Source organism: Elaeis guineensis, chromosome 2 (genome assembly GCF_000442705.2).
Source record: "Elaeis guineensis isolate ETL-2024a chromosome 2, EG11, whole genome shotgun sequence".
Classification (NCBI taxonomy): Eukaryota; Viridiplantae; Streptophyta; class Magnoliopsida; order Arecales; family Arecaceae; genus Elaeis; species Elaeis guineensis.
This window is the reverse complement of record NC_025994.2, coordinates 9,745,001-9,766,598: the sequence shown is the minus strand read 5'-3', so window position 1 is coordinate 9,766,598 and position 21,598 is coordinate 9,745,001. Positions and strand designations below refer to the sequence as shown.

Below are 21,598 nucleotides of genomic sequence, written 5' to 3'. Positions count from 1 at the left end.
GGATTTGACCCTCATCTACATAAACTACTTGTAGGAGGTCCTCCAGTTAAGTCTCAAGTCTAAAGTTGGAAGTCACAAGTCAAGTCCATAATGAGTACAGAGTATAGTAAAGCTGAGACTTTAGTAGCTGCAGACTCCTTTGTACTCTTTGAGCTCTCTCTTTCTCTTTCTCTCTCATAGACTTGCTAATGCTCTCTTTATCTCTCTCTTTGCCTTCCACTCAGAACCTTCACTATTATCCTGAGATAATCTGATTTAGGTATCGGAGGATCTTCTACCATAAAAATCTTCGATAAGTAAACTTTTTCTGCTTTTTGTATTTTAGGGTTGATCTAAATATTTGGAGTCAAGATCTAATCATTGTCAACTTTCTCGAGATCTTTGACCAGCTATTTGAGTTCTTTGGCCACCTCATCCAACTCTCCAGCACATTGATTAGTGAATTAGTCTAAGTCAGACCAATCATCGACAACAGCAATATCATTTGCAACAAAAAAAGAAGATTGAGACAAGCTAGTCAAAAAATATTATTTAGATTATTTAGTCTAGCATCCAACAGGTTCTCTGTACACAATTAATGTAACTTAACGAATGCCTGCATAGTCCTCACAAAATTATCTAGGCCAAATACATGAAAAATAAATACCACCAATTTATTTGCAAAGTTTCCTACCATACGGATGAGTGAAATAAACCAGCTACAGCAAAATTTTGTTTCAGGCACTGCACGTTTAGATGATGCCTTGCAAATTAAATAATATATATGTATCGCAATTGCACAAGTAGCATACGTCTAATCTGGTACGTGTTAATGCTATTTTTTAAGCTTCTCTTTCCTCTTACGGTGAACTTGTATTTGGTTTCTTTGCAAACTATAGAAATAGAACCACACAATCTTACAATCCACTCCTATCTGATAGATCTACTCAACCACCTGCATGTAAGGGTGCAGCACCGACGCACTGGATTCCATCAGTACTCAACCACATGTACATGTACATATTTCATGTCTCAAATCCTCCTTCCCTTACCGATGACCTAAGTCAAGCATTATCATAATTCTTATGTGAAACACACATTACGCTACATATTGGAAAATACTGCCATCTAGGTTTAAAATAGAAGTAGACAAGAACAACCAGGCTTCATTAAGAGAACGAAGGACAACAAAATACGGAAAGCCCATAGGAAACAAACCTCTACAAAAGCAGCTAAGAGGATAAATCCAGAAAATGATGGGACAGAGTAAAAAGATTAATTAGAGAACAGGGAAAATAATTTAGAAAAAAGCAGAAAAAAAGTTGACTTCTTATTGATGATAGCTTGCCATATATAAGAACGAGAAGATAGCATTGATTTCGGGGAATAGTTTGATGATTGGACGTATTTTTTGAGGAAGATTTAGTTGTTATATTGTCGGAAACTATTCGAGAAATCATGTTAAAATCACTAATTTTTTCATATGATAAAAATCAAAGTATACCAAAACTTGCCGAATTAAGTAATATAATAGTGTCCTAATTAAGAATAAATTTCACTCTCTTGCATAGGTATATGAAGAAACCATTTGGAAAATACATGAAGCTAGCTCAGCTCAAATGCTCCTATCACAAGCATAATCATATGGAGATCTAACAAGATGGACTCTTTAGCTATCTAGAAAAAAAGGAGGCAAAACTAAGAAAAAAGTTAAGGGTATATTTGAAACATACAGTAGGATTGAGTTGGATTTTCTGTTGTTGAATTGATGGATTAGATAGTCTATTTAGATAGGGCTCATATCAACTCAATACTCTTTCAGCCCAAATCCTATGTTTTTTTGCCCTTTACAGACTAACAAGCCCATAGATGGGATTTAGGCTAAGATTAGGACAGATCTTTAGCAGAAAACAAGTTGAGTAGGGCAACAAACCGATTTCCATTTGACATTCTTTGGGAAATACCCAAACAAGTCTCAAGTGGAAAAGCAAAAAGGCTAGTGGAAACTCATTTATACAAAGCCTGATTTATCTCAGGTAGGTCGAGCTGGTCCATGGAACCAAGGCTTTCATTGCAAGGGTTGTGGCCAAGAAAGAAATAAACCACTTGCATACAACATGGCAGGCTGAGCCAAGTGAGTGCACATGCGGTCGCCAGCCCAACATCCACAAGGTCCAACAAAGCTTGAAGCTCTTGCAACAAAGCTTGAACCTTTCTCAAGTGGCAAATCATAAAATTTTCTCACATCTCTCTCTCTCTCCTAAATGACCGGGTGGCTGTGAGAACCAAGGTATCCCCATGCATGCTGGCTGAAGAGGGTTTAGAAGAGGTTGGTTCTCCAGTCAATTCATAATATTAGATTCATACCGTCGTTAAAACTCGGACCAAACTGTGAAAACAGCGTGTTCCCCACCAGAAATAATTTATGCCCCATCACTCCCCTTTAGGACCCCGACGTGGCCACCAACTCCCCACCCTCTTCCATGTCCCTTTTTCCTAACCTGCCACCTCTCTCCCATATGCAGACAAGATCACATCTATCAAGCCAACCACATGCTGGCCGATTGACCTAAACATTACCCACAGGTACAGATACTTTTATTGGGATTTCTTTTTTAGTCTTGCGTTGCTATTAAGAGATAGAATAGTATCCGGGCAAGAGATCGTAATCTCGTGTAGGGACCGAAAGAGATAACGTTACTAATATACTAGTTAAAAAAATCCAAACGTACCATCATTGTCCATTCCATAAACTGCTCGGCCAACCTCACCTAGCTCTGATCGGATGCTAAAGAATTCTCAGCCGTGCTGTTCCATGCATACATCACCATCAGTCTTGACAGCCAGAGTGTTATTAAACTAGTCGTTGCTACAAGATAAGATCGGATCCTTTCCTAGTAATGGAAATTAAAAGACTCTGATCAACGGTAGGATCATCTTTGGTCGAGTCAGTGTGTTCTTGGGTGAAGAGCATGAGAGGATAAGGGATATTAATATACAAACCATGCAGAATAGAAGTGAAAATGGTGAAGTTTACACAAAGGAGTGGCCCTGTTTTTCTCAACAGATAAGTAAGGAGCTCTTGAAGTTCTATGTAGACAAACTTGATCACAATCCAGTCTTAGTTTTCTTTTCAGTGGGAGTAACTTGCATGGTGGAGTGCTCGTTTGCATGTGAGGTATGGAACTGGTCTCCCACGCCTCCATGCAAATCAATGGTAGTTTCCTGCAATGTTCGGTGACAATACGAACAACATCATGAACATATGTACAAAACGCTTCCATTAGTTTCTTAACATGAACTAGCTCAAAGTTGTCTTCAGCTTCCTCACAACATCCTTCAGTGTCATTGAGAATTCCTTCTCAATCTGCAGACCAAGAAAATAAGCAAGTACTATGAAATTATTCTTCAATGTTATCACATACATATATAGTCGTATCCTAATTCTGAAGGATATATTCCTTTCAGGAAGGGAAGTTCCATATAATTTCATCCAAAAGAAATCTATCTTTTGATTTTAGCAGCTGAGAGTCTACCCTTGGTTTTTCTAAAACGTGATATTTATCTGAGACCATAAAAAAGTAAAAACAAATAATGAATGGATGAATCAAAAGTAGTACTGCTGAAACAGTGTCAACCAATTCATTAGAGTTGATCAGTGTAAAAATAGGAACTTGCCTGTGCCATCACAGTTATATTGATAGAGGAGCCTGCAAAGGACATGATACTAGCATCAGTAACAGTAACGTGGAGCTTCTCTATCTCAGACAACACCTTCACCATTACTCCTTTGTGGTTCTCGCAGTGAATCCTCACAAGGATTGTCTTGTCAGAAAGCCTCGCTTCTATCTCTGGGATGGAATTTTCCAGTCCATCAGAATTATTGTCGTCATTGGAGGATGAGCCACCATCATCAACAGAGAGCTTAGACTTCTTGACAAGGGTCACGGACTCGATGGTTCTCTTTGCAGTCTGGTATTCAAGGGTCTTCACCCTCTCTTGGAGTTCTTTAACATACTTGACTGCGTCGCCAAGAACAGAAGCCTTGTCCTTCTGAGAAATGGGTAAACAAGAATATATTCATTTTGCGTTCCAAGGGATATTGAAGCCTAGTTTGAGAAAGAATATGTATCATACAAATAGGTTAAATTATGGGAACCTTCTCAAAAGAGAGGACACTAAACCATCAATTTTTATTTGGAACATGCATTATATGCCATTGACAATTCTTTATATAAAATTATATATGTTCTCTAACCTAAAATTTTTCAAAAACTCCTCTCTCAAAGAAACAAGATCATGTGAAATAACATGGTTGCAATTGCATGTGATTTGTGACTGTGAGACATGGGAAACGTGGAACTCAACAGACAGTTGGGAGCCTTCAGTGAAATATTCATTTTAGTAAGTCTCTCCTTTTTTTTTTTATTATTATTTCTCAAGAATTTGTCTGCTTTAAATGAGATTAAGAAGTGAATCTGGGTGGCTTTTGGCCTCCCCTTACATTTGGAAAAAAAAAAAAAAGATTAAGAGGTCAAGAGCAAGTTGAAGAGACTTAGAATTTTCTCTCTTTTATTTTTTCTTTTGAGGAAAATGAACTTAGAATTCCTATGGGTATGTGGCAGCAGAAAGAAACATATTATTAATTAACAAAAGTTGATCCAAGAAAGATCAAAATATCATGTTTCTCTACCTCATAATCTCTTCATTGAACTTCAAAGAGAGAACGGTCAAACCGTCATTATAATTTTTATTTTTGCTTGAAGCCTTCATTTTAATTTTCATGGTCTTCTTATTCATGCTAATACCATCAAAGCAAGTCTCGGCAAATCATCAAGAACTCTTATTAAAATGCCAAAATATGTTCATCACCATAAATACTTAATGCAAATGCAAAGAAAGGAACCAATAAAAAGGAATGGGCTGAGAATGTTAACTAAACTACCTTCTTAAGGCCAGGGACGACTGCAGAAAGTTCTATAAACCTCTGGCTGAGCTTCTCCCGCCTGTGTCTTTCTGCAATTATGTGGTCTTGTGCATGAGATGGTCCCAGGCTTGCAGCCTTGGATCCTTGATGAGTGACTGTTTCCAAATTCTGTTCTGAACCATGAGAGACCACAAGCCCCATCTTATCTTTTCTCTTTACAGGTCCTCCAATCACTTCCCAATTTGGTGGATTTTGATTGCAAAACAAAAGAGAGGTTGGAGATGAGTCATCAGGGTCCAAAGCTAAGTTCTGCTTGGTGGTGCAAGAATTCCAACAATTGATCTTTTGAATCTTTTTTGGTCTTTCAGCATGGCGCACCTCACTGGCGCTTCCTCGCAGATGGAGGGAAGGGTAAGAGTTGCAGCTCTCTGAGGAGAGTTGTTGGAAGCCTCCTCGAAGGTCAGGTGCCACCTGGGAGGTGAATTCAGTGATCATGCTCATGTCCCATTGGTTAATGAGGCAAGATTCATCCATACCCTACAGATTCACCGGAACTTTCAAATTGAGATTATTTCCAGAAAAAAAGTGTTACAGACAAAGAAAAAAGGGTTTACAAGCACATCAGATCTTCTAAGAATGAAAATTGTAAACCATATCAAGATTTGATTTCATGGTAATGGGCTTACAAGTTCGAAGGACCATCTATCTCCAGGTATTTCCATATATATTTCATCTAATCCTCACCTTGCTATAAAGATATGAGATCCTGAAATAAACACATTAAAATTTTGAAAGATGCAAAAGATTATGCATGATGATCACTCTTTTATCGAAACCAAATAACTTGAGCAAATGAAGATATCCTGAAGAGTGATGGGAACTAGGGGAAAAGAGCCCTTTTTTTTGAGTAGGATCAATAACAGAAAACAATATGAATTTTGGAACTCAAATTAATCAAGAGATAACCCTTTCTTAATTGACTCATAAATTCAAAATGGAGCAGAAAGTATGACAGCATAAATCCGGTGCCTGACCTGAAGCTAGCATTGAAGATTAAATTAAGTAGAGGGCAAAATATAAAGATGTCCATATATAAGCTAAAAGAAGCAAGACCTTGCTCCGAGTATCATTCATGTAGAAGAGAAGTAAACGGAAGATCAAGCACAAACAGCCCCATATGAAGAAAGAAAACTATCCCCCGATGTCTTTTATCAGAACTCGGGCAAAGTTGACCCAGATCAACTGACCTCCAGTATACAGAAATCGAAGTTTCCAAGGAAGATGGAGAACTTCCAAATACTACAAAGTCTCAAGCTTCTTAATGCTATATATCAATTCCTTCTTTCAAGGGCAATAAACAGTTTTGTGTTGAACAAAGTATGATAGCTGTCCGAACACCGTAAAAAAATAGAAAAAAAAGGAGGCTACAGTAAAATTTTTAGGGGAAAAGGAAAACTACAGTAAGAAAGGCATGCAGGAGATTTCCTTTCAAAAAAAGAGAAGGGCAGGGATGCACACCTTCAACATAGGCTTCACCACCAGGCACAAAATAAGACCCAACCCCGTATTATATCATCCTAGTGTTTGCGAGATTACCGTGCTCGTGCGAACGTTTCGTTGCGTTCCTCTCTCGCTGTTCGTATGGAGGCGCACTTCTCGGTAAAATTACATCCCACCCTCCCGTTGGCTGGCGCACGTGAAAAGCACGTAAGCTTACAAAAATAAAGGCTGGCAAAAGGCTATTTGCATAAAAATATTAGAACAATACATGTATTATTTTATGGTTTTGTTCTTGATGCCCTTCTTTTCTTCCAAGAGAAATAATTAATCAAGCAAAGACATTAAATATCTTCTACTTATACATTAAGAAATCTCTTTGCAAGGTAGATGATTTATCTAGTTGGCAACAAGTCCGCGATACGACAAAGTTTGACAAGCCAATGGGGTTTGGATACAGCTTAATGTTTCAGTTAACCTGTCCATAATAGTATAATCAACAACTCAAGATATATTTCAAAAACTATTGTTTCAGTTGATTTATTTTGCTAATATAATGATTAGAATGTTTGCACATGTGATACTATTTCAAATTTTATAACAATAGCTCTCCAACTAATTACAAAAGCTGATGAACATATCGTTTCTTTGCATAGAGACTCAACATATTCGATTGCTTGTTTATTTTGGACAAACTCTATTTGATTATTTTTTATTTAAATCCACTAGGCCATATACATCCTCATATTAAACCCAAAGTCCCAAAGTGTTTGTGACCCTTTGCAAGTTATAGCTGTTAGAAGGTATTTGGTAGCATGTAATTCTATCAGGATTACATATAATTTTGCAATAAGTAATCAGATTACACTATTTATTTCATTACTTTCATGGTAATGCTGCAACATTACCTCAAAAAGAGGTAATCTGATTGTCTAAGGAGAGGTGGCTATATGATTACATATAATCTTGCAATCTTGCAACAAGATAACTTCAAGATCAAAATACCTCCATCAAAATAAATCAAAATAAATTATGGATAGTCTCAATTGGTGAAAATAGAAAAGAAAATATAATGGGTGATGTCATAGAAAATGGTTGATCCTGAAATTAAGTTGTCCCTCTAAAAAGTAGACAATAATCCATAAGCAAGGATGGGGGTACTTTGAAAAAATTAATTTATATTCTATGTAATCTAAATTGTATACCAAACACTACAATATAAGATTTTTTGTAAGTTTACAACAACATTATAGCACACACCAAACACTACAATATAGGACTTCCTATAATTTTATCAGATAGTCACATTCTCTCTATAATCATATTACTATAGCAACATTACCTATGTAATGCACCAAACGTCTCCTTAGTGTTCTTTTTTTTTTTAAAAAAAATGATTATTCATTTATTGAACCATGAGAAAGAAAAGCAAAAGTATGTGTTCCTAGCTCCTAATCCGAGACATAATACGACCATGCTACCGAGGGATGGAGCCCACGATAACATGAAGTCAATCCATCATAATCATCTAAAATCCGTCAAATAAAAAGATTCAATTCCATTATTCATCAAATAATCGAACCAATATTGATTCAGAGCATCTAAATCCAAAAGCAAGTACCAACCCGAATCTCAATAGTTATAAATAACTATAAATTCGTGATTATAAAATAACTAAACTTCTGCTATCAAATTTTCAAGCTTGCTATGCAGATCTTCAAGCCTGGATTCCTTTTGCCGATCCTAATCTTATTCCTCTGTTCAAACAAAAAAAAAATAAAAAGAATATGAGCTACATTAGCCCAGTAAGTAGAACTTGTGCTTCTTTATCGGATCAAGCATAAATTTTTCATGATAATACAATATTTAGAAAATAACAGGTAATACAAAATAAAGCATTTCATAGAGCATATAACAAAATAAGTTATAAATTCATCATGCATGTATAAATCATGTATATTTCATAATCATGAATCGTAAATCATTTTCATCATGCATTCATGTTATGTTTCAAAACATTGCTCATAGATATTCGTACTAAGATCACTATTATACCCGTGACAGGGTCATATTTCTTAATCGATAGAGTTCTTAATTCATGTGCCAACTTTATACCCGCTGGCAGGGCCATGTTTCGTGTGGATGCTAGCTCCGGATGTCGACCTTCCCGAAGAGATTCATTCATAGCCATCTGAGAGCCTTTGAAATCATTATATCTTTTTCTTAAAGCATACATATACATAGACGAAAAAATAATAAAATTCATGCTTCATAATCATGCTATTTTCAAAAGACATATTCATGAAATTAATGCTCATAATAAAATATATTTTTTCATATCACATATGTCGATTCTTATTTTATGAAAATTATAATTTCATCAATAAGAGATCATATGCATGAAAATCATGAAGATTTAAAAATAAATAAGGAGTGTAAGATCCACTTACCTCGTTCATCTTAAATCTTCAGACTTCGTTAGAAGAATCAGCTAATCCTATTTAAAATATCAAATCATTATCAAATTCTATTCCATAAATATAACAAGATTAAATCATAAGGAAAGAGGACTGTTGACCGGATGTGTCGGACCATCCAGATACCAGGGCAATTCAGGATCTCTGATCTGAGGGTCAGATTCAAGTGACTTGATCAAAAAATTGTGAAGCACAGATTAGATCAAGATCAATCAATAGAGTTCATTAATAATGAATTTGAAAGATACTTGATATGATCAAATGAGGTTGATATACAGCACGGATATCAAAGCAACTTCGGATCATCTTGTTAGAGTCAATATGAACCCCTAAAAGATGAAGGCATGACTCGGTATAGGATTCATAGACCTTCTTAGAGAGAGAAAATCAATCATGAGAGAAAAAATAGAGAGAGAAAAAATGGAGAGAGAATCTTTGTATCCTTCAAAAGTGGTAATCATGATTAAGATCATCAGAAGTCATATCAGGATGACTTAATATGGATTAACCATGATTGATGTTATCAATTTTGAATAAGGATCGGATCAAGATCCGATCTACTGCACGAATTTCGGAGCAGTCTCAGATTATCATATTTTCATCTCAAGTTTATCCTAGGGTCTGTGATACAATCAGAGAGAGAGAATGATCCTAGAGAGACAAAATCCATAAAAAGAGATAAAAAGGTCTAGAGAGAGAAAATTGAGAGAGAATCTAGAGAGAGAAAATGAAGAGAGAATGTAGAGAGAGGAGAGAGAGTCCTATTATTTTATATAATAATTTTTTTATTTTTTTTTTATTTTTTTTTCTTCTTTTTCTTTTCTTTTTTTTTTCTTTTCCTTCTTCTTTTCTTTTTCTTTTTTTTTCTTCCTTCTTCTTTTTCTTTTTCCTTCTTCTTCGTTTTCTTTTCTTCGTCCTACGGTTGTCTTGGGTTGAAACAGGGGACCATGTGGTCCCCTTTGGTGGCCCAGGCTTCGGCGAGATGGTGGCTTGGCCGGAGGTCTAGCAACGGCGGCCGACCATGCGAAGCCGGCCGGCGACGGAGTTCGGTCGGTAAGCTTTCTTTCTATTTTTTTTCTCGAAAAATAGAGGATCCGTCCCCTTTCTTCATGATTTTCGACCATTGGTCGGTCGTCGGTGGCTAAGCGCTCAAGAGAAGAGAGAGAGATGAGGATCCGGTCTCGGGGATGAGACGCCGCAACCAGCGACGTCAGTGGTCGGAAAAGAGAAGAAAAATATTTCGGCTAAACAGGGGTTTCATGTTTCATGAGGTTTTCAACGATTCCGATGGTCGGTGAGGAGTCTAAAATTATGGAAAGAAAGAAAAGAGGGAGAGAAAGAAAGATTGAACCCTTACCTGAACTCCGGTGGCCTCTTCGACCTTCGATTTTTGACGAACACAAGAAGAGGGTGCTGCGGCTTCCAAGGAAAAATCGGAGAAGAACTCCGACGATCGTCGGTGACTGTTGTGTCCTCTCTTAGAGGAAAGGAGGGGGGTTCTTATAGGGCTCATCCTAGGATCTTTTAATGGCCCTAGGACTCTGATTCTGATCGAGATCGGGGAAGGAGAAGACTCCGATCGGGAGTCTTCTTTCCCCTCTCTTTTTTTTTCCTAGGTGGGCTTAGTGGGCTTTTGGCCCATCGGGCCGGGTTATCACATGGAGGTACTTTGAAAAAATTAATTTATATTCTATGTAATCTAAATTGTATATCAAACACTACAATATAGGATTTTTTGTAAGTTTACAATAACATTACAGCACACACCAAACACTGTAATATAGGACTTCCTGTAATTTTATCAGATAGTCACATTCCCTCTATAATCATATTACCATAGCAACATTACCTATGTAATACACCAAACGTCTCCTTAGTATTCTTTTTTTTTTTTTGAAAAATGATTATTTATTTATTGAACCATGAGAAAGAAAAGCAAAAGTAAGTGTTCCTAGCTCCTAAAGGACTGTATATGCCACTTGTGTCAAGCCCTAAATCGAGCATATAACAAATGCTGTATACTGATTGGAGGTTTTTACAAGTAGGCAAGACTACAGATCAAATAATTCCAAAGTAATAATTAATTTTCAATCATCAAAAAATTAATTTAATAAAAATCCAATCAAATCATTCTCTCAATAATAATAATATTTGATCTAGATAAAATCAAATTTAGACTAAATTAATAAGAAGACCAATTGATAAAGATAACCAAGACCACGAGATCTACTAATTGCTCTAAGTAATCTAACGTGCTCTTTCAAGTCCTGAGTGATTTATGATTCAGGATTTGAAAAATAGAAAAAAAAAGAATAATAAGCTGCTCTAGCCCAATGAGTAACATAACATAATGAATTAAGTGGGGTCTAAGCATGTTGAGCAAACAAATAATATAAAATTGATGAAAAAAAATAAATCTTGAATAATTCACATATTTCTTTTAGAAATTTATTTTTCATAATACGATAATAGATTCATTATCAAGCTACGACCATGTAACCCAATAGCATTGATCTAATAATAGAAATATATTACATAAAATATCAGATAATAGATACTGCTGCTCTAATCATCGATGGCTTAGTATTGAAATTAGTTTTTTGGATTACCAGTCGACAAGTCCAACGTATAATCTCCATTAGTGATGTCACGTTATAGTCATGCTGAGAATATATATAAAATCAATTTCACAAACCCTCTAGTTAAATTTTTCAAATTTATTTCTTAAAGTAGATCATATATTCAAAATAAATTATTTACAATAATAAAATCATACTTTTTTGACTTATTTTTATCAAATAGAAAATAGAAATCATAAATCAAGTTAAATATACTAATTATAATTTTTTAAAGATAATTAGAAAACATAATTTGAAGCGTTAGGTTACTTACCTCGTCATGCTTTAAAATCTGACTTTAGTTAGACAAGTTGACTTCACCTATTTAATGTCATCAACAAATAATTAATTTCATATCAATGACTTTAAAGCTTTAGCAAACTAAGAAATCTTGAAGAACCCAAATAGAGTAGATTAAGATATTGTTAGGGATATCCATGCTTGACATGGATGAAGAAGAATAGGGCTAGTCAGACGGGAGGGCCTAAGAACCTAATTAGTCTGATTAAGCTAGTGCCATCTAATCAAGTTAGATCAGACTAGTATGGAGGTTGGTGCGCTATCTAGGGACAAGAATTTAGAACCCTTTAACAAAGGCCAACACATGTTATCGAGAAGGGGTCCTATTGAGGTCACCCATGATCAAGAGAGAGAAAGAGAGAAGGTCTAAGAGGAGAGAGAAAGAAATGAGCAAAAGAAGAAGGAAGAAGAAGAAAAGAGGAGGAAGAAGAAGAAACAAAAAAAAAAGAAAGAAGGCAAAAGAAGATCACGACCAGGTCGAGGTCGACAGCCAGAGGATTAGTGAGAAGAGACCATCGATGGTGGTGCAAGGTGGCCAATGGTGAAAAAAGAGAAGAAATAGCAATAGAAGCAGGGATTTCGGCCCCTTTGTGGCTATTTCACATGATTCTTGATGATGGGGCTACAACCATGGCTGTGAGTAGCAAAGGAGAATGGGTCTCCACCTCTAGCAATAAAAGTTAGCTAGCAGCAGAGAAAGCGGAAAAAAGAAGATCAAGGGAATTCTTTTAGATCCAGAAACAAGGGATTTGTGGCCTTTTATTTTCTTGGATTGTTTCAATGAGGATCATGACTGGCAATGAGAGTTTAAGAATGAATAAGTATGAGAGAAAATCAAGTGATCTTAACTTGATTCTGATGAGCGCTCAGCCACGATTGCTAGCAAGCAAAATAGGTCCAAATCATCAGTAGCCACAAAAGGAAAGGGAAGAAGGAAAGGTGGCAGTGGCTGTGGTAGTTTCTGGTGAGGCAGAACTAGGGGCTTGAGCCTTTAAATAATAATGGAGGCTAGGAAACCCTAGCCTCCGATGAATTCAACTTAGAGGACTCCTCCTCCATCCTCTACTTTGTTTCGGAGTGAAACAGGCCTTCCAAGCTTTCATTTGATTGTGGGCTGGGCCAAGAGGCCATCCCAATAGCTAGGCGGCACATTCTCTCTTAAAAATTTTATCCTCAAAATTTGACATATCTTAATTTGCAAAAGGATCCAAATATTTCTCCTTTATCTGAACCTTCAGTTCCCAAGTAGCCTCACAAGAGGCCATCTGAATACTCGTAACTATTATTATGGGCAAACTCGACTAAGAGAAAGTGATGGTTCTAAGAATCTCTCATATCAATTGCACAACCTCTTATATCTCTAGGAATTCAAAAATTTATCCACTTCTCATGACAATCAATAATGAAAAAATATGATGCCAGTTAGTCCATATTCAAAATTATATCAAAATCATGAATATCTATGAGTATCAAATCCAAAGTCAATTCTCTACTTCCTACTTGAACAGAACTAGACTTGCAGATTCGAGTAGAGGTCAACCATCCATGATAGAGGTGCTAACATACAAGTTAGACTTTAATAGCATGTCAGTTAGGTTATGCTTTTATTCAAATGTAGAAGATACAAAATAGTACATAGCATCAAAATCGAATAACACAAGTGTGAACAAATGTAATCGGTAGTATACTTAATACCATAGTATTGAATGCTTGAGCATCCTGCAGAAAGTCAGTGCATACAAACCTAAGCAGGTAGTCTCTCCTCTTTTGCTACCCTAGGGAAAATGCTTGAGCTAATTGAGTTTGAGTAATAATAGGGTTCTGAAGAGTAGCAGCTTGCACTAGCTAGGTCCTAATAGCTTGAGGTATGTAAACTAATTGGGACTCCTGAAGATTCTAAAGGTACTTAGCTATCTTATGGTCCTGTTGGTCACATTTGAAATGAACTCCTAATGCCAATCTATAGTTTTTAGTTTTATGAACACTGCCACATGTTTCACATTTAGGTTTATCCTATTGATTATTTGTCCATGCGATTCTTTCTTCCTTGAATGCCAAGACTTATCATGAGATTTTACATACTCATTAGCATTAGATTCTTTGCTCCTCTTCCTTTGCTTGCCTCCTGTAGCATCTTGGGTTTTCCTCCAAATAATCTCTATGTTCTTGGCCTTATTTACCAAATCATCATAGTTTGTTGAGTGTCCTATAGCTAACCTTGGTGTATATGTGTCTTCAACCTCTTTTCAAACCTCCTTATCTTAGACTTAGCATCCATGACTAGGGTGGGAGCGAATCGGGATAGTCTCTCAAACTCTGCCTCGTGCTCATCCACAATCATACTAGTCTTAGACAGATCAATGAATTCTCTCTCTAGCTTAATTTCTCATTTGACTAGAAAAAAAATACTTAGAATACAAAGCGGTATAGAACCTTTGCCAAGTAACTAGCTCATGATTATTATCCAATATGTGCTCCATAAGCTTCCACAAATGATGGGATCTATCCTGAAGCATATAGATGGCAAATCTGACTTTATCCTCATCAATACACTCCAGTGCCTTGAAGGCATCTAATTTATCCAAGCCTTAGCCTCATGGAGATTGGTAGTTCCTTTAAAAGTCAGAGGAGCTATCTTTTGAAATTTGGCTATTCCCCTTCTACGCTCAGTTGGACCAACATCATACTGCATTAGTTGTGAGATCTATTGAGGTTGTTGCCTTTGTTGATATACCAATCCCATAACCTCCTCAATCAATTCAAGCACCCGAGCCTAATTCCCAACTGCATTCCCTTGTATAACGACTGGTTGATCAGGAATTGGTTGACCAACCAACTCCTCACTTCTTGGTGAATGCTAGAGAGCACATTTTGGTGTTCCTAACCCTACGATGCCTCTGCCTCTTGATTAGTAGAGGTTCCATCCTAAAAGCCCCCAACCATTTCATTCAAACATCATTTACAGGCATGACAAGGTGGCATTCTGATTTAATAAAAATAAAACTGATATCACAAATAACATTTACGCAAAATAACACAATGCTATCAACAAGAAAATAGGTAAAGATGGCTAACTCATTACCTAAATTTTACCTAACTCTCAACCTTCCAATGAACCCTAAGGATCCTGTTGGGTATAAAATAATCCCAGCCGAAGTTCGTAAAAGGCCAACCCTTCTAGGGCTCTTCCAGCTTCCGATCTTGTGTAGCGTCTTTCTGAACTTCTCCGACCGTCCGAGCTTCTATAATACCATCCGGACTTCTCCGATAATGAGCTCCTCCATTTATCTACCGGGCTGCTCCAAATACTTTCTGAGCTTCACTATCAGCCGATTTTCTACAGTGATCGACTATTCTCCGAATCTCTTCCAGACTTCTTCCGACCATGAATAACTTTACTCCGAACTTCTTCCGAGCTTCGTCAATGTCCGAGCTTCTCCAACAGTAGGACTTCTGTAGTAACCAGACTCCATCCAAATTTCTACGACGGTCGACCGCCTTCTGAATTTTATCCGAGCTCCTACGAGAGTCGGATCCCAGCCGAACTTCTACAGCAGATGGATTCGAGATGAATTCCTACAACGGACGGGCTCCACTAGTCGGGTCTCTACTCCGAGCTTCTACAATAAGAAATCTCCATCCGAGCCTCCATGGCAATCGGTCTTCGTTCGAGCTTCTACAATAAGCAGCCTCCTTTCAGACTCCTACAAGAGTCGGACTCCGTCCGAACTTCTACAACAAAATGAAATCCCGAACTCCTCCAATATTTGACCTTTCTCAGTGTCTTCGAGACTCCTCCAGCGGACAAACCTCCACAGCACCATCCGAACTCCACTGTCGGTCGACCCTCTGTCGGATTCCTCATGAAATCAGACCTCTCCGACGGACAGTCCTTAGAGAGCTTCTACATTAGGCAAATTTCAAACGGACTCCTCTAGCAATCAGACTCTTACCGGACTTTTTCAACAGAGAGTCTCCGTCTGAGCTTCTACAGCAGATGACTTTCGCCTATAGCATCAGCGTCCAAGGCACCTGATAATAGTGGACTCGTCAGCAACCTCAGAAACATCCAAGCTTCTCTTAGATTGCAGAGACAGAGAACCATTTCGCTCCATCAGACGTCCCAACCGAGCTTCAGCTGTTAGGTCCAAATTCTTTGGCAAGTCACGACAATGACCACTACCCCACTTCACTCTCTGTAACAGATTTCACGTGGCCCCACCACTCTCTGACAAGTCGCGACAACAGACACCACTCCACTCTCCATAACAAACTCCACGTGCCTTGAACGGCCCCCTGACGCCACTACTCTCGGTAACCAACTCCGCGTGGCCCCGAACGGCCCACTACTAGGTAGTTACAGACGTCACTGTCAATCAGTTACGCTCTCCGTCTATAAAAAAGAACCCCCAGATACATTCTTCTCTAAGCTCTAAACTCTATCTCGAAACTCTACTAAAATTTTATTTGATTGCTCCATTTCTGTTGAGGCAGAGTACTGACTTGAGCATCGGAGGGTCTTGTCGGAGTACTCCCAACTCCGGTTTCGACTTTCCTTGCAAGTTCCGACGACGGACGTGATCCTCTCGACTCCAGCTTCTCCGACGTCAGTGAAATTCTGCACTAACAGAATTGACGCTAGAGGAAGGATCCCTGTGTCTTCGCAGTACCCTTGTTCTTAAAGGAGTACTCAGTGAGATTGTCTTCGATCATCTTATTCGATATTTTCTCCTTCTTCTCCTGTCAGATCTCCACCTAATACCTCCCCGAAAGGTATCCACCAGGCGATCCACGGTCTCTGTGGCCAGATCTCAGTGAGACCCGCAAGCTCCAGCCTCGTCTCCAATTTTCTAGGCTCCTCCTCCTCCGACAATGACAGTCGGCATGGAGCAGTTCGACTTGCTGGTTCAGTAGGTCAGGGGCCTCACCGAAGCAGTGCAGGCCATGCAGCAGTAGCCGCAGCAGCCGCAGGCATCTGTGCGGCTAGAAAGAGCATCGTCGGAGTTCCAGAATCCGGTGATCAAGCAGGCCACTTGGGCCAGTCGCCCTGTCTTCCCTAAAAAGGGAAGCAGAAGGCGGAGGCCCTCCGGTCGATCACGATTCCACCCTCGAAGGGTCCCTACCTCCATTCTACCAGAAGACCCTCGAGACTCACAGTAGAGAACCTCCTGGATCAAAGATTCCAGGAGATGAACCCGCGGATCGAAGAACTCTGCCATGCTCCCACTGCTTACGGTGAGGACATCTGTACTGACCCTCCTTTCTCTCAAATGATTATGCATGAACCAATCCCGCCAAACTTCAAGCTTCCCGAATTTGAGAGCTACGACGGGACCTCAGATCTGATTGACCACCTGGAGGCCTTTCGGATAATGATGCTGCTCTATGGTGCGCCAGATGCCATCCTGTGCCAAGCTTTTTCGTCTACCTTGAAGGGAGCAGCAAGAAATTAGTACTCGATACTGAAGCCGGGTACTATCTTCTCCTTTGATCAGATGAGCCACCAGTTTGTTGCTCATTTCGTCAGCAGCCGACGTCTCCGGAGAGGTTCGAAGTCCCTCATTAACATCAAATAGAAGGAGGGAGAATCCATCTGAACTTATGTTAACCATTTTAACGCCGTCACATTGGAGGTCCGAAACTTGGACCAGTTAGTTGCAATGGCCGTCCTGAAGAGCGGTCTTCAAAAGAACGATCTTCTATTTTTTTTGAAAAAAAAGTATTCTAGGGACTTCGCTGATCTGCTGGCTCGGGCCGAAGGATATGCCCGAGCAGAGGAAGCCTTCAAGCTGAAGGATGAGGAGACCGCGAAGGAGCAGCAGGCGGGTGACTCCAGCAAGCTCGCAGTTGAAAAAGGGCCGAGTGAAGCTCGATCACATTCTCGAACTCCCCCCAAATACAAGCGTGTCCGAACTCCCCCCCGAGCTCGTAGGCAGAGGAGCCCGGACTGCAGGGTTCGGCGGAGCTCTCCCCCGGAAAGATTCCACAGCTACGCCCCCCTCAGTGTTCCAAAAGCTCAAGTGCTGATGGAGGTCAAAGAGCAGCTGTCAAGGTCGGAAAGGATGCACACACACTTCAGAAAGTGCAACCCTAACAAGTTTTGCCTCTATCATCGTGATCACGGCCATGACATGGAGGAGTGTATTCAGCTCTGAGACGAGATCGAGGAGCTCATTAGATGAGGTCGGCTCGACAGATTCATTTGACGCTGGCCTGAAGGTAGGAAAGATCGACCGAGGGCCCTACCACAACCGGAGCCGCCGAGGAGGGAGGAACAACCTGAAGATCGACCTCCAATCGAGATCATCAACACCATCTCTGGAGGATCCCGACGGGGAGCAGACCTTCCGCGACTATGGAATTTGAAAAATCTATGAATGTATTACCAATAACTTTGGCTTAAATAAAAGTTTCTTTCATATTCGCATATCTTTTCTTTTGGCATGAGCTTGTAATGACAGGGAGTAGCTCCTTCAGACAATCGAAACTAAGCATGTCAAGAACAAGAGGAGGACCTCGTTCCGACACAAACGAAGGCCCAGTTATTTAGAGATCGGATGGGGGGAGAGGCCCTTGCAACGGCCCTTATGCGCCCCCACAGCCATGTTAGGAACAGGAGGAGAACCTCATCCTAACATAAGCAAAGTCGAAGGCTCGGTTATTTAGAGACCGGATGGGGGGAGAGGCCCTTGCAACGGCCCTTATGCGCCTCCACAGCCATGTTAGGAACAGGAGGAGAACCTCATCCTAACATGAGCAAAGTCGAAGGTCCGATTATTTAAAAACCGAATGGGAGGAGAGGCCCTTGCAACGGCCCTTACATGCCCCCACAGCCATGTTAGGAACAGGAGGAGAACCTCATCCTAACATGAGCAAAATCGAAGGCCCGATTATTTAGAGATCGGATGGGAGAAGAGGCTCTTGCAACTGCCCTTATACACCCCACAGCCATGTTAGGAGCAGGAGGAGAACCTCATCCTAACATGAGTAAAATCGAAGGTCCGATTATTTAAAGACTGGATGGGGGGAGAGGCCCTTGCAACGGCCCTTACGTGCCCCCACAGCCATGTTAGGAATAGGAGAAGAATCTCGTCCTAACATGAGCAAGGTCGAAGATCCAGTTATTTAGAGATCGGATGGGGGGAGAGGCCCTTGCAACAGCCCTTACGTGCCCCCACAGTCCTGTTAGGAATAAGAGAAAAATCTCGTCCTAACATGAGCTGAAATTGACTGTATCAGGAATAGGAGGAGAACCTCGTCCTGACACAAACAAAGATCTGATCGTTCAAGATCGGATGAGAGAGAAAGTCTCCTCAACGGCTCCTCCACACCCCTACAACTTTGTTAAGAGCAGAGGAAAAACCCTCACTCAAACACAAAAAAAAAAGAGAGAAGAGAAAAAGGGGAAGCGACGAGCTATGCCAGTGATAAGAAAAAAACAAACTACATCAAAGACACAAGGAACCTCATCTCAACGAGGAAAGAGACTCTTGTAAAAAATCCTCAGTCTCTAAGAGGGAACCCAACACTGGCAGGAGAAAATAGACTTTCTCAAGGTAACGAGAAGTTCGGACCCCCAAGCTCGAGCACCGGGAGGAAGCGTCAAATTCGAGTGGCTTCAAAAAGACCTTTGGTCATGAATAAAAAGAACAAATCAACATGACGATGATCAGAAACTTTCAAACAACGTCAACATCGAACAAGACAAAAGATGAAAGAAGCTCGGTAAACAACAACTCAAAGCAAGAATAGACAAGGTAAAGAAAAAATTCTTTTTCATTTCATTAGTAAAGTGTGCATTACAAAGCCTTTGAAGGCCAAAAAAGAAAAACAACAAGAAAAGAAAAAAATACATAGAAAAATAAAGGGTAAAAGAAACTCTAAGGAAGCTCGGCTTCTTCCGACTTCGAACTCTCGGTTCCAGTCGTTGTCAGGGATTGCTTTAAGTTTTTGACTTCTTCTTCCAGTTCCTTCTTTCTTAAAAGCATCTTCTGTTATATTTGATGGAACCGTCGATTTTCGCCCTCCGACTCTCGAAGCCTCTTCCTCAGAACCTCAGACTCCACCTCGACATCCTTGACTGCCTGCTGCTCGTAGGCCAGCTGAATCTTCAGCCACTGCAGTTCGGCCTTCTCCTGCCCAAGGGCCACGGACAGTTCTTCCATGGTCCCCCTGAACGGAGCTCGTCAGAGCCTTGTGCAGAGACGGCCTGGACTCTCTCAGACAACTGCCTCTAAAGGTAGGCAATCTCGTCGGTCGCCGTCTTGAGCTTCCTTCGGTAGTCGTCTATTTGCCCGCACCAGCCGACTCAGTAGGCATTGTAGTTCGCCTCGGCATCCTGCAGCTGCTTCTGAAGGTCGGAGAATTTCTTTGACCAGTCTCGATCGTGGTCGGCCTGAGTTGCGAGCCAGGATGAGCTCCCTTCTAACTGACCGATCTTCTCTCGTGCAGCCACCAGCTTGACTTCAAGGGAGCTGATCTTGGAAGCCTGAGTCCAATATCGATCGCTGGCACGTTTTCGAAGTTCCTCAAGCTCCGTCACGAAGTTAGCCTTCCTTCGGGTGTAGTCCATGAAACCCTTTTTGTGGAGGTCCCGAAAGCGAGTAGCCTCCGCAGTGACTTCTGAATGGCTCTTTCTCAGTCGGTGAAGTTCGTCATCCAGCTTCTTTGATTTCTTCATCAAGTGACGAACTTTTCTTTTGAGGTCCCGGATCATCGACTTCAGAGGAATCCCCTATGGTAGGGGAAGAGCTTCGGCAGGGCACTGTCATTGGAAGATAAGAGCGCCACAACACAAATTAGTGCAAGAAAATAAAAGAGAAGAAAAATAATACAGAGTAAGACAAAGGAGCTCTCTGTAAAGGAGAATCCGATTTTATTGATTAAATAGTTCTTAAGTACAAGAGAACGAGGAAAAATTGCAAAAAAAAAAAGAGAAGAATACAAAATTAGAGGTTTCAGACCTCTGGGGCAGAAGTGGAGGAGCTCGACGCCTCCGAAAGGTCGGCCGCGGCAGCCACGATAGTCGAGAAAGTCTCGGCTGGAGGAAGACCGGCAGCAGCTTCAGAAGGCCCGGCTTCATCATCGGACGCCTCATCTACGAAGCCGAGGTCCAGCTCGAAAAACTTTCCGACCACCTTCTCTTGGCAAAGTTCGAAGCCCTTAATGAAGGCGGCCTGGCCGAACTCGACCTTCAGATCCCTCATCTCGGAGGAGGTTTTGAACTCCTCCACTGTCCGGACCATTGCCTTTGAGACCAGGGTCAGGATCTGCGCCTTCAACTCGAAGACCTCGGCCTCTGCTTTCTTTCTCTCCTCCTCCAAGGTGGTCTTCAAGTCTGCCGAGGTCTGCCCCTCCTTCTGCAGCGCCTCTTGGAGACTCGTGACTTCGGCAATCTTCTCCTTGAGGCGGGCGGCCTCGACCAGACGACTTTCCTCCGTCTGGGCGGCCTCCTTTCTAGCATTGTTCATCGTCTCGATGTTGGCGATGAGCTGGTGTCCAATCTGCAAGAGCGGTTAGGGAGTCAATATAAAAGCTGAGGAATAAGCAAAGTAAAGAGGCAAGAAGAAGGAGTAAATTGACATACCTCGAGAAAGGACCCTAGAGAGTCCCAGACCCGCTGCTCAGGATCGGCGTGAAAGATCCTGTGGACGACCTCGAGCAGGATGCACCCATCGATCAATCTCTTTATTAGATCCCTATTGTTGAAGGAATTTTCCCTCGAATCTTCTTCAGAGCCATCGGCCCCCTCCATGGCAGCCCTGCTGCTGCAGCTCTTGCGGGCCAATGTCTTCTTTCTT

General features: G+C 40.5%; 1 protein-coding gene and 1 pseudogene across 3 annotated transcripts; both read right to left on the bottom strand.

Annotated features, from left to right (window-relative positions):
• Positions 1-2,797: 2,797 nt before the first annotated feature.
• On the bottom strand, positions 2,798-6,226 carry LOC105060986 (transcription factor bHLH25). Of its 3 annotated transcripts, none has more exons than XM_073251295.1 (5): positions 5,941-5,965; positions 5,593-5,672; positions 4,925-5,443; positions 3,658-4,032; positions 2,800-3,346 (listed from the first exon to the last, which is right to left on the bottom strand). In XM_073251295.1, exons 2-5 carry the CDS (start codon positions 5,626-5,628, stop codon positions 3,281-3,283), a joined length of 996 nt encoding a protein of 331 aa, XP_073107396.1. In that variant the 5' UTR covers positions 5,629-5,672; positions 5,941-5,965; the 3' UTR covers positions 2,800-3,280. The 3 variants fall into 3 exon arrangements, with proteins under 3 accessions (XP_029116450.1, XP_073107396.1, XP_010943199.2); XM_010944897.4 differs by lacking the exon at positions 5,941-5,965 and adding an exon at positions 6,020-6,223 and having other exon boundaries at positions 2,801-3,346; XM_029260617.2 differs by lacking the exons at positions 5,593-5,672; positions 5,941-5,965 and adding an exon at positions 6,020-6,226 and having other exon boundaries at positions 2,798-3,346.
• A 7,468-nt stretch (positions 6,227-13,694) lies between these two features.
• Positions 13,695-21,268, bottom strand: LOC140855209 (uncharacterized; annotated as a pseudogene).
• Between the last annotated feature and the right edge of the window lie 330 nt (positions 21,269-21,598).

Excerpts from the sequence above, each read along its gene's own strand:
- LOC105060986 (XM_010944897.4), bottom strand. The coding sequence starts at position 5,628 with ATGGAAATACCTGGAGATAGATGGTCCTTCGAACTT. Across the intron at positions 5,444-5,592 it reads ATAGATGGTCCTTCGAACTT|GGTATGGATGAATCTTGCCT; the intron begins GTAAGCCCATTA and ends GTGAATCTGTAG. Across the intron at positions 3,347-3,657 it reads ATATAACTGTGATGGCACAG|ATTGAGAAGGAATTCTCAAT; the intron begins GCAAGTTCCTAT and ends CTTGGTCTGCAG.